Source organism: Gymnogyps californianus, chromosome 7 (genome assembly GCF_018139145.2).
Source record: "Gymnogyps californianus isolate 813 chromosome 7, ASM1813914v2, whole genome shotgun sequence".
Lineage (NCBI taxonomy): Eukaryota > Metazoa > Chordata > Aves > Accipitriformes > Cathartidae > Gymnogyps > Gymnogyps californianus.
Window position 1 is genome coordinate 16,393,577 of NC_059477.1, and position 12,771 is coordinate 16,406,347.

Below are 12,771 nucleotides of genomic sequence, written 5' to 3' on the forward strand. Positions count from 1 at the left end.
GTTTCCAGCAGATGCTTATCCCAAAACAAATGTTAATACTAGCTGATCTAGTCTAACATGGCATTTCTATCCTAACCAACACTTATAGCTAGTCAGCTGCAGGGTGAGAGTTTGTCTCATGTATAACCAGTTTCTGATCTTTGTTGAGCGGTGGTACATCAGTTTGAGTTTACATTAGTCCCAAAGTAAAAGTCAGTGGAAGTGGTACCTTTAAATTCTTGTGTACTACCTGATGCTTACCACCACACTACAGATCACATCTTGCCATGGGCCAGAAGAAATTAAAACTCTACTCTAAGAAGGGAGAGATTATTTTTCAGTTTATATCACATTCCAACAGTCTGTCCCAGCACATACTGGACTGTGCTGAAAGGTACTGGAATCTCTCTCTCTGAGGCAGAATTTCCCCATATCTACTAATGACACAAAGGAAGGAGAGGCACAAAGAATGTTAGTTGGCTTTTATTTTAGTCTGAACTAAAATATTCTTTAAAAAGAAACCAAACACAAAACCATGGATGGAATAGTTTTTCACAGTCATAATCTGACTTGCTGTATCATAACAGGAAGGGTAAGTAATAGCCCAGACAACTGGAGAAGTTTTGCACCTTTATGAATTGTGGGGTGGGGGAAGAGGTAACAGTTCCTATGCTTCACATCCAGTCAGAAGGAGTATAACTGAATTCATGGCCTGCACTTCGACACTGCAGCATGGCTTTATTAGGCTCTTAGCCTATAGGGCTTGTTTCCAGCATTTACTAAGTGCTTCTTCTCAAATGCTACAGTTCTGACTGTAGCAATAGGACCAAATCCCTTAGTATCAGGATACTATGCTCTGGTTGGCACTAAAAGATAAATTAAGAGAGGGGCTGCAGTAGAGCTGGCATAGCCCTGTGAGCTCACTTATACTCAGTGGACAGTACTGGAGAGATGAGGACGGTTCTGATTTCTAAGGTCTGTTGGACAGTTAAGTCACCACTGGTTTGACCAGAGCTGTGACACAGACTGGCTTTCAGTCTGAGAGGAAGAGAGAAAAGAAACACAGATCATAAAGTCATGGAGAGAAACCTCAGGTCTGCTGTGAATGACATTAGGAATCCAGACCCACATTGAGCTTGAATAGTATCATATTCAGCTGCTCAGCAAAAGTAAGGCCTAGCCCAGCAGCTCAAGGACTTTAAGAAAACATGGTCTTTTAAACATTTAAAAAAGTGGACATGTTCATTTTTGTCTAGTATTTGAAATGTTACACAACAGAGTGTGATACAGTGTCACTTACACTCTGGTGTAAGTGGGAGACACTTTGTTAGTGGAGCTTGAGTAGAACCCGTGCCTTAAAGTTTTGGCAGAGAGGCCAGCTTCCCCTTCAAGTTTTCAGCAAGCTTGTCCATGAATTCAAAGGTGTTCAGGTAGTCAGAGCGTGTGACACTGAGGTGGGGGAAAAAAAAACAAGACAGACATTAGTTGTAAAGCTGCTCAAAGCAGGGGAAGACTGTTCAAAGAACTCTAAGTCTTGCCTCTAAAACCAAAAGAGTTATCTCCTACTCATCAGGCTGATGTTTTTTGCCAAAATGCTCCAGAGAAGAGGTAGCCAGGTGGTATTTTGCAGTGAAGTAGGTTTCCATCCTAATAAATGGACAGGGCAGGATCTGGCCAATGTAGCCAGCCAGTCATAAGAGAAATCTTCGCAGTTCCTTCTTTATTTTTTTCCCCATATATTTGGTACAACAGCAGGGACAGAGCAACCTGGAGTAAGCTACTTGGGGCAGGGAGTGTCTCATGTTCTGTTTGTACAGCACCGGGTACAGATGAGCCCTGTTCTGTGACCAGACTCCAGCAATTCTTCACCACACTAACTTTCCAGCACATGCTGTTCAGAAACACCATGTAAAACAGCCTCCTCCAAGCACAGCTGATTACTTCATACACTTACTTAGGTAGGCCTTTGATACAGGCAGCAAGGTCCTTTGTCATGAAGCCAGATTCGATGGTCTCAATGCAGACTTCTTCCAGGGCAACTGCAAAGTTCTTGAGGCTAGTGTTGTTGTCCAGCTTAGCTCTGTGAGCTAGTCCTCTTGTCCATGCGAAGATGGAGGCTGAGAGAGAACACTAGATTACTCTGTCCTTCTAGAACTCCCTGGACATTGTTCTAAACTGTCATGTGGAACAGTAATTGTTTTTTTAATATTAATAAAACTGAAAACAGACAGAAAAAAAGATAGGGGAAAAAAGACAGAAAAAAAGGGAAAGAGAACACTTATTCTCATCTAGGCATCCTTTGCATTTTGTGCAGCTCTGAAGAAAAGCAAACCCCAGAAACTACTCACTGCCTCCAGCAATCTCTTTGTGTGTGCCATTTTATCTTATTTTGTTCCTGCCCAAGTCAGAAAGAATGACCAGTGGTAGGACTCTGTGGTTACACAGAAAGTTGTCCTTATGATAGAAGGGTGCAGTCTTCTTCCTGGTATTACATTACACTCTAGTCCCTATGCAATTGTAGAGGATTCTTTCCCTCACGTCCCATTCTAGGTGCACTTACACTTTAAGTATGTACATGGTTTGGGGTGTGGTTGGGTCTTTTGGAGCATCAGGAAGGGGAGTAAAATAAAAAACAACCAACCTAAACCTTAAGGCTGTTGTGGCTACAAACCCATAGTTTGCTGAAGAGTGAGAGCATGTCTTAAAGGCTAGGTTAGGTCTAGCTTATTGGTCACACTCACTCCATTCCAGCCTGTTTTTGCTCCAGGCTGCAGCTGTCTCCATGGAAAAAAAATGCATTATGCAATACCAGTTTCACCACTCAGTGGTGCAATTCTCTGCAGAAAGGATGCAGATGTTCTTACTCCAAACCTGTTCTTTCATGTGTAGAGATCACTGAAGGGCAGTGAAAAACAGCTCACCAATGGGGTTAGTGGAGGTTTCTTGGCCTTTCTGGTGCATGCGGTAGTGACGAGTAACTGTGCCGTGAGCAGCTTCTGCTTCAACAGTCTTGCCATCAGGGCAGATCAGCACACTGGTCATCATCCCCAGAGAGCCATAGCCTACAGAATACACAGTTTAAAAAGTTCAGTGTCTCCTTTGGACAGCCCCCTTAAATTCCCCTTAATCCCCCCATCCTACAGTCCCCCTACATCCTCCCAGCCTTGATGTGAGTATTCCTGAAAAGCAGTGCTGCTGCTGCTGCAACTAACTGGCTAGTCCTGACACATCAAAATAACAGCTTGCCTGAACAGAAAGTGCTACTGAACCAGGAGATACAGATATGCAGACATTCTGCACCATTTCAAGAAAATTAGTATTCTCACTTAACTTGCTGGACAGATTTTCACTGAGGAGGTGCAGTATGAGAACAAAGAATCCTAAATAAGCAGTGTTGGGCTGCAAATCGCTGTCTTCCCCACAGGATGATAGGAAACAAACCTACTTCATCTCAAGAGCATCTGCTCTAGTGAAAGGAACCATGAGCTGGCAAAACTGGACATTCACATCACTTCTAACCCTGTAGGTTTCAGAGATCTGTGTCTTTGAAAGCTTCTTTGTTCAGTAGTCCAACACACATCCTTGTTCTGTGGGAGGCAGCTTACTGGCACTACTTTAGAAAGAGCATATTACATAAAGCCACACATCTTGTCCTGTGGGTTTCTGCATCTGTATTTGTTTTGGCACCAGGGAGCTTGGTTATATAGGATTTTGATCAAGCACTACAAGTCTGTAAAGTTAAACATATCAACCTCTCTCTTTACACCTGGCAGGTAGCTTTAGGTCCTGAAGGTTTTCTTACTTATCTGTAGAGCACCTGCCAGTATGGTCACCACCAATCAGCTTAACTCAAACCGTAAGTGACAGAATCCCAGCTGTCTGGATACCTTCCATTAGACTGGAAAGCCTATCGGTAATTATCCTGGTAGGATCTGCCAGCCAGTAAAGAAGTGCAACTACCCAGTCTACATTCAATGGATTTTCTTGTAAAAGAGAAATCAGAAATTCTTTGCCTGCCTGATATCTCCATGACTGGCCACAGGTTTGAAATGTAAGTTCTGAGACCCAGCACTACCTCCTGGGCCATTACATGTGATATGACACAAGGTCACAAGAGACCGCTACTGAGCCTACTTCAGTGTAGCACAGGAAACATGTCATACCTTGCGCAACAGAGTCAGACTGCACATCCCCATCGTAGTTCTTGCAGGCCCAGACAAAGCCTCCTTCAGATTTCAGGGCCTGAGCAACCATGTCATCAATGAGCCTATGCTCATACCAGATCTTTTTGGCTTCAAACTGGGACTTGTACTCTCTGGAAAACAAAAGACAGAACACCTTGTCGTATAGATAAAAACAGAGATTGCAGAATTTGTGCAAGTAATTGTGCATAGTGAGGTGCATAGAGATAAGAGTTTAAAAAAAAAAAAAAAAGAAACCAACTTAAAAGAAATTTGCATCCTCTTTACTCTTTTTTTTTTTTCCTTGCTTGCTTTGCTAGGCCACTGCAAGTCTGCTTCAGAATCACAGAGCAGCCCGTAGAGAATTTGTGACTCTCTGTTAGGAGAGATGAACACCACAGCCACATTTAGCAGAGCTTTAAACATTGAGTACTGTGTCCTGCAGGTCAAGGGAGACTGCGACAGGGAAGGCGCACAGCCCCCCAAAAGTGCTGCTGAGTGTCTGAAAATGCTGAATTAACTACAGCAGCTCACAAGGCTGGAAAGGATGTTTCTGCTGCAGACGTATGCACTGCAGTAGGAAGTACACAACTATCCTAGTTACCTGTCATAGATCTCTTGGAAGATGTCTTTAAAGCGGCCATCGTATCTCTTCAGGATGGTGTTCTTGGTGCTCATGTAGAGGGGCCAGCCTTTAGACAGTGCCATTTGGAAGGAACTGTGGGCAAAATCCTTGATAGACCGGTCAAGATTGTACATTCCCATGGCTACACCACCACAGCCTGTTAGTGGAGGAAGAGCAGATAGGAATCAACTAGATTTAGTTTTGGTTAAGGATTTGACAGTCTCCCCATAGCACACTCTGGCAGGCAGGCTGGCGTTACCCCCAGGTGTCTTGATATAGTTCTCAATTCAAGGCTGGTTCTTTCAGGAGAAGATTCATTTTGCACTATCAGCTCAAAGCTCCAGCAGTCCTGTGACGCATGGATAGGAAGGTGGTTTTGTTTTACAGCTAGGTACATCTTAATACTGTGATCTAATACCCCCAAGAAGTTTCTTCCTAATCCAGGAATCTAAGCAGCAAAACTGTGACAGGAGTGAGTGTGCTTGAACTCGTACTAGCCATAAGTGTAATATAGAGTATTTTTCTATCAAAGCAGCAGGCAGCAGTTTGGAGCAGGGGTCTCAGTCAAAGCTAGAAATGGGTTTGCTTCCATCTTAAGTGCCTTGTACCTTCAGGCTTTGACTGCACTGTAGAACTAACTCCAGTAGTCAGAGGCTGCTTTGCCTAGCTCAGGTAAACAAGTCCCCACATGTATTCCTGCAACTTTTCAGTGCATGCGTCTGGCCTGCCCTGCAGCTTTGTTTCACCTGCTCAGGCTCACTTCCAGCAAGTTGTGGAAAGAACATGCCAGTCATCTGGGTGCAAGGGAAAGTCCCAAGAAGGCTCTGAGGAACTATCAACACCCACATGACTTAGATTGTGTAATGCAGATGTATTAGCAGCCTGAATGGAAGTGCCTTAACTTACAGCCCAGCTCACCTGGGGGAAAGCAGCATTCAGATCATGGGAGAGGCTGATTGTGGGTGAAAGTAGGGTCTAGGGCTTCATGAAAAAGCTTTGTCATCTTCACAGCACAGCTCTTTGTGTTTCTAGTGAAAAGTAGATATCACATACTTAATTTTAAGCACCTCACTACCACCACCTCTCTAGTTTGTTGTATAGTACCTTTATCAGGGATCTTTGCTCTGGAAACACCCTAGATTTTATCCTTGAAAACACCCTTTCCTAATATCCATTTGTCCTTACCTCCAGATGGTTGTTACTACATGGACATGCATGCAGAATGAAGAGGGGAAGCCAGAGGAGGTTTATCTGCTCACCAAGATAGCAAGGTCATTTAAAGTTGATATTGGCAGGGAATGAAATTCCTGTTGTTCCCAGTGAAAATACATGTTGTCCCCCTCCCTCCCTTAATGAGTCAAGGACAGAACAGGATCTGATCAGCTACAGAGACTGTGTGCTCTGGAGCCGTGATTTCATAGTTGCTGGATGACAGCTATTAAATTTTATTCAAATACTTATTTGCATATAGGTAAAAAAATAAAACCTTGTTGCAATCATACAATCCTAATGCCTACTAAAAATCTCTTGATTCAGTGTCAAGGTTGAACATATTAGTATAGCAATAGGACACGCTTCTCTTATGCATTGTGGAGATATGCTGGCACAACAGTTATCTGTGGGGAGGGGAGTTCCCCCAGAGCAACAGCAGTTATCTGCCATCTTCGCACTTCCTTGGTTTCTGCTCACTGATGCAATGCAGAGCAGTGAATCAAACTGGCAGCTGGAACTGCCAGACATCTCCAATACAGGCTCACCAGTCACCTATCAAATGAAAACAGATTAGGGCTGGCAGTGAAGCAGGTGAACTCCAGATGAAAGGCTGTGCAACAAGAGAGTAGAGAGTTAGGCTCCTGTGAGCAAGAATGCCAGAGAAATCCCAGAGAAATCAAGTATTACAAAAAAGAGGGTCATATGGCAGTCTTGGTACCTGTTTGCCAAGCCAACTGCATACAAACTAGGATTCTGTGGTTTACATGGATGTATTAGGTTTTTGTAACTAGAAACAAAACATTGCACACTCACATACATAGGTCACAATAAGGCTTCAAATCCTGAACCCTATGATCACTGACAGGCAAGAGATTACTTGTGTGATGTTTTCCTGAATCCTGCCCCCAGAGAAACACCCTGGGTTCTAGCAACACACGTGTAATTGTTTTCACACAAAGCCCAGCAGTGTCAGGACTCCTCCTCCTGAGTCTAGCAACGTCTACAACCACCACAGCAATATTGCTAGGAGGGACACCAATACTTTTGGGACTGCATCTGTTAGAACAGTTAGAGCCTACAGTTAGGAGCATCCTTGTCAAGTCTCCTTTCCACCTTGCAGAGTAAGTGTCAGGTCTCATTTCTATTGAAAAAAAGACTGCTTAATAAAGAAGGGTACAAACTGCAAAGGCATATAGAGCCCAGTAAGACAAACTAAAACCAGAAAGAATTATACCTTAATTGTTCTCAAATACATCCACCCCTTAGGTCAAGCCCTGCTTAGATAGCAAGTTTCCCTCTGATCAGAGAGAAAAACATACATGCTGCTACCAGAATCATCATACAAGGAGCATGACAGGTGGCCAGTCTAGTGTGACGGTGTGTGTGATAGGCTTCTTCGATCCCAGGAAGATTTCAAGTAACTTTCAGTACTTCCCAAATAAATGAAGGCGGCCCAGACCTTCTCCCTACTCTACCTCAAAGTCATCTTTTACCATCAAACAGATCTGACTGATACTTCAAGGTTGAATTAAACCAAAAACATCAGTTTTAATCACAACTTAGAGATAATACCTACTTTCAAAGTTATGGACCAGATATGTGACTGGTTTGCCTCCATCTTCTGGAGTGTAGGTCATCTCTACTTTTCCAGGCCCAGGTACCACAAAATCAGTTGCTCTGTACTGTTAAAAAAAAATTGCCATGATGATTTTATCTATCAGGAGGACAGAACCATAAAAGACAACCAGCATTTGAGGGCAGGGTGCAGAAAAGCATAAACAGTTGTACCAAAAAGCCCATTGAACAGGCTCTGTTTACTCAGCCATGTGGTCATTGGGTTATTTTACTAGAGACTAGAAAGACAAATAGTCAAGAGTCTGCCTGTTTCAGAAGAGATCTTCCTCATTAAGGGAAAAAGCTTACAGATTCTTGGGCCCCATCAATTGGCAGAGTATGTATTTTTGCAGATGCACTGAAGTTTTAAAGTGCAAAGTATCCAGAGTGTTGTGTGGTCTGCGAGTAAAAGGCTCCTCTCCCTGCCTCAAAAAAGCCATTCATATTACAATTACTGATCTCATGAATAAGGTGGAAATCATACAGCAACTTAATAAAAGCCATTATTTCTATCCATCATATGACATTTGAAAGACCAATCTGTAGTAAGAGTTCTTTGATTCTGTAAATGGGTACACATTTTGCTCCTTTGAGCTACACAGACTCAATAGAAGAGCCAACATGTACTTCAAGTTTTTAAAATGGTGTCTCACATTCCCAACTGTCCCCAACAGTACTATTTGAGGTTGCATTTCCTTGAAATTCATCATCCTTTTTCATGTAGTTTCCCTCCTATTGAGGGAATCGGTTCCCTGAGCTGTTCTGAAGTTACAGAAGTGTTTTGCTCATATGTCCTTTACATGTTCTTACATTATTCCTTTCATTTTAATCTCATACTTTGGCAGGGTTTCAATCCTTCCCCTTTAATCCATGGTTTCTTCTTATTATTTTGACCTTCTTAATTATTCAGTACTGTTAAGGACATTGTATCCCATTCTTTTCTAGTGTCAGGGCTCTGCAATTATTTTCCTCTTGGAAATTTATTATTTTATCTTCCCATCCCAGCTAATCTTATGACTTGCCCTCAGTTTGTGGGTTTATCCATCTATTTAAGCACTTGGCTATTCTAGAAAACTTTTCTTTTGTCATGTTTGGCTGCTTTACAGGGTATCATTACCCATGAGAACAGTATGGTTGATTCTTGTCCTCTGGGCTGCCCAAAGGCCACTACACTGAGTGCCATACTAGGCTTTTCCATGGCCTTGTACCACCTCTGCCAGGAGAGCTCTGATAAAGGATGTTTCTCTACTTCAGTACTACAGCCTGACGTGCCCAGTATGAACACCAACTCCACAGGAGTGCTGTGCAAGTAAGTTTAAGAAGCAGATCAAAGTTTAAAAAAAAAAAGAAAACAAAACCACACCCATGCACAGAAGGCAACTTTGCCCGCTTCTAAAAATCACTCAGATCCATTTTTACTGTGAGCAACGTTTTGGTGGCAAAAAGTCCTTCTGAGAAGTAAGATGGGCAGTGTAAAGGATATTTCCTGAAGACATTGCTATGTAGGGAGGAGGGTTCTGCAGAGGTGAAGAAAAATAACTTGGAGGAGTTATACCCTGTGTTTAGGTACAGACCTATCTAATCCAAGCATAGGCCCCTGAATGCAGTTTATACAGCTGCACTGTCTAAGGAAGAGAGGCATGAACCAGGCTCTCCCACACTTTGCCAGCCTCTGTACAAACAAAGTGCTAGCAAGTACCCACTCCCAGGTGGAGTGCAAGGGATAAAGCAGCAGCACAGGGATGTCTTAGTCTTTGTAGCTCTATACCAGTCAGGACTAAGCCTGTTCAGATAAAAAGAGGGGTAAGCACTGAAGTGACTCACTTGATCCCCATAAGCGTGACGGCCAATGACGATGGGTTTCACCCATCCAGACACCAGCCGGGGAATGTTCTTGCAGATAATAGCCTCCCTGAAGACAGTGCCACCTAGGATGTTTCTAATTGTCCCATTGGGAGACTTCCACATCTGCTTCAACTTGAACTCCTCCACTCTTTTCTCATCAGGAGTGATGGTTGCACACTTTATGCCAACGTTGTATTTCTTTATGGCTTCAGCAGCTTCCACAGTTACTTTATCATTTGTAGCATCACGATGCTCAATGCCCAAGTCATAGCTGTAACAAACCCACAAAGATGGTCAGAACTGCCCAGGACATTTGTTTGTGTCCAACAGGAAAGAAACCAGACCCCATATGTGCCTGTGAGCGTAGTTCCAGCACTCTGCCATAACATAAGTTATCCCTCTTCCAGTGCAAATGCTGCTGGGCTGGAAGAAAACATAGGCTCATATACTGATACTTCTGCTGCTGGTAGGAGGTTGGAGAAAGGACAGCTTCAGTTTATGGCTGAGGCTCTCTGCCAGCATGCAACATAGCCAGTATCTCCTCTGCCTTCCCTTCTGAGCTTCCTGCAATGGAAGCTTTCAGTTTGGGATTCTAATGGTATGGAGCAGCACAATCCCCAGATGAATATGGGCCTTTATTTCAAACCTCTTGTCCTGAAGGTTCTGGCTTCCTTCACGTACTGAGCATATGAAGCTACACTAGGCTTAGAAACTGCTTTGACAATGGACCCACAATCCTGCTCTGGCAGCAAAACTGCCAATATTCCCCTCAAACAGTCAGAGGAAGCATGTTTCCCACACTCACTGTTTTAATAGCTTTTGGAAAACAACGGGTGCCCAGCGTGGGACAGCCCTGAAGCAAAGCCAGCTGTACATGAATCTAGCCATTGTGCTGCCTCAGCCAGGGGTCCACTTTCCCTCCTCCCACCCCTCTTTGAAAAAGGATGTTCTCAAGACTGTGTGCATGTATTATGCTGCTGGGTTCCTGTTTGCCCGGTTCTCGACACCAGCAAGCAGAAAGCCTGATGTAGGTGGCATACAAATGACTCCAGGAGCAGGGGAAGAGATCAGACTTGTGGGTTTAATAATGGCAGATACCATCAAAGGCCTCTGTCCACATGGCTAGGAGCAATACAGCTGGATACTTCTCTAATAATTACAGATCAGTGGCTAGAAAGGGAGGAGCTTATTTGTTCTGCTTGACCAGATGCTGTAGATAGCATGTCCCTTTTGCCATACCAGCTGCTAGTATTTGTTTTTTCCAGGAGGGAGTGTAGGAGCACAGCCTAGGCTTGGGGAATAATTGCAACAGTTAGCTCACACTGTCAGCAGCAGAGCTTAAGCTTACAGACATCAGGGCAGAGTCTGTGCCCTACAACCACCCTTTTGCCCTCTGGGCAGATCTTCAAACAGAGATGGCAAGAAGTCATAAACCTACTCAGAGTACACAGATGCTAGGCTTCAAGTCAGGGAGTGGCTGAAACACCCCATGTTTCTAATTGTTTAGGCTGCAGGAAGCCATGCAGACTGCCCAGGTGCCAGAAAGCCAAGACATAGGAGATAAAAATGCAGACCATGTCTGTGAGAGACCTTCTTAGAGGCACAGTACAGAAAAAAGCTAACTCACAATTAAGCATTCACTGCTTACTGCTACGAGCAACCCCAGAGGGGCTGCCAGACTTTGACAAAATACCTTCATCATGAGCCCATGCTTTCCAGAGTACTTAGTGAGGTTGGCCCTTAGGTAAGTTAACCAGTGGAGTCTGCTGGGAACTTCACCAGTATAAAAAGGGCTAGTTAGCCTCTCTGCACTAGTGCAGAGGGAGCTATAAGGCACTCAGTGCTGAGTGAAACACAATCAATGCCTAATGACACATGCAAATTGCAGTACAAAGTGGCTGTGTGTCATGAAGAGCCATTACCTGTGCAAATCCAGATCTACATAAGGAAAAATCAGCTTTTCTTTAATCAGTTCCCAGATGACCCGTGTCATTTCATCTCCTTGCATCTCCACAACGGAGCCTCCATGGATTTTTTTAGACATCTTGAGCTGCAATAGACATAAAAAACCCAACCTAAGTTAAAAACTGCCAACACACATTACCAGTACATGTATCCTGCATTTTTACCACACAACTAGAAGAGAGGTACTAACATAGCATACAGGATCTCTCCTAAAAGTCTTGAAAATAACCAGTTTAACCCTAGTGTCATGCTAACCGGTATGTTTCTTAAAGCCCCAGCTCCTAAGGAGATCTATCCAAGGATAAAGTTTAATATCTGAGATTTAAGGGTGTGTGTTCTAAGGGCATGAGCTTTAATTATGGTTGTACAAAAGAATTTGAAAGCATGACCAAACTCTTCCCCCAAATTCCACAGAAACAGATGAGCACTGTTTATTTTTAAATTCCATGAGTTCCAGTCCAGTTGCCTGTTTCTCCCCCTTCTTCTGAAAAATGGGGGTTAATGGACAATTATTTTAATGACAGCTCATATTGCTGGCGCTATTAAGATTAATACATTGTCAGCTTCTTTATTAGCCTCCTTCCCCAGGAAGGAAGGAAACAGGTACAGAAATCCAAGGGCCACATCAAGAGTACTTTGTCATGGCAAGCTTTACTTCTGCTGTTAAAATAAATACTGGACAGATTTGGTTTCTGTATGGAACAGAGGTTTCCCAAGATATTTGTTCACAAAGCCTCAAAAAATAAACCTGAACTCTGCCCTTCTATTTGCACTTTGTTCCTTGACAAAACCCCACCCCACAGGCCACTGAACTGCTCTAACACAGTGCCCTGCTTTCTAACAGCCACAGTTTGTCAGTTCTCAGCTCTGATTATGCAAGAGCTATGACTTGGCAAGTTCCTCCTCCCAAGACAGCCCCATTCTTGTATGCAGCTGTTAGGATACTACAGTGAGATACCAGGCTCTTGTGCCTGAGGTTGCAGTCTCACAGATACCAAGGTCCATGAATAGCTTTATCCAGAACAAGGGGTCCTACTGCACACAGAGTCTATTCATCTAGATGAAGTTATTCAGAGGTGTGAGGTTTGCAATGCAAGGGCCCCAGGTTACAAGCACATGGGGAGACTGCTCCCCAGTTCAGGGTTTGGGTTTTTTTTTTTTTTTTTTTAAGTTAAACTAACCTGTGCTGTATTTCCAAAATCCAATCCATTAAACATTTTCAGTCTGGGAAGAGAATAAACTTTTTAAGCTATGTTCTAGCTACTGCATCATGCTTTTCCAAACTTTTTAAAGAGAAAAAATTAAAAAAAAAAAGTACTACAAGGTTGTGAGTTACTGACGCTCTATTTA

At 43.3% G+C, this 12,771-nt stretch overlaps 1 protein-coding gene across 1 annotated transcript; it reads right to left on the minus strand.

Moving 5' to 3' along the window:
• Positions 1–446: 446 nt before the first annotated feature.
• Positions 447–11,505, minus strand: IDH1 (isocitrate dehydrogenase (NADP(+)) 1). The gene is made up of 8 exons (XM_050899680.1): positions 11,379–11,505; positions 9,436–9,727; positions 7,574–7,679; positions 4,765–4,942; positions 4,143–4,294; positions 2,901–3,041; positions 1,934–2,096; positions 447–1,428 (listed from the first exon to the last, which is right to left on the minus strand). Exons 1-8 carry the CDS (start codon positions 11,498–11,500, stop codon positions 1,335–1,337), a joined length of 1,248 nt encoding a protein of 415 aa, XP_050755637.1. The 5' UTR covers positions 11,501–11,505; the 3' UTR covers positions 447–1,334.
• Between the last annotated feature and the right edge of the window lie 1,266 nt (positions 11,506–12,771).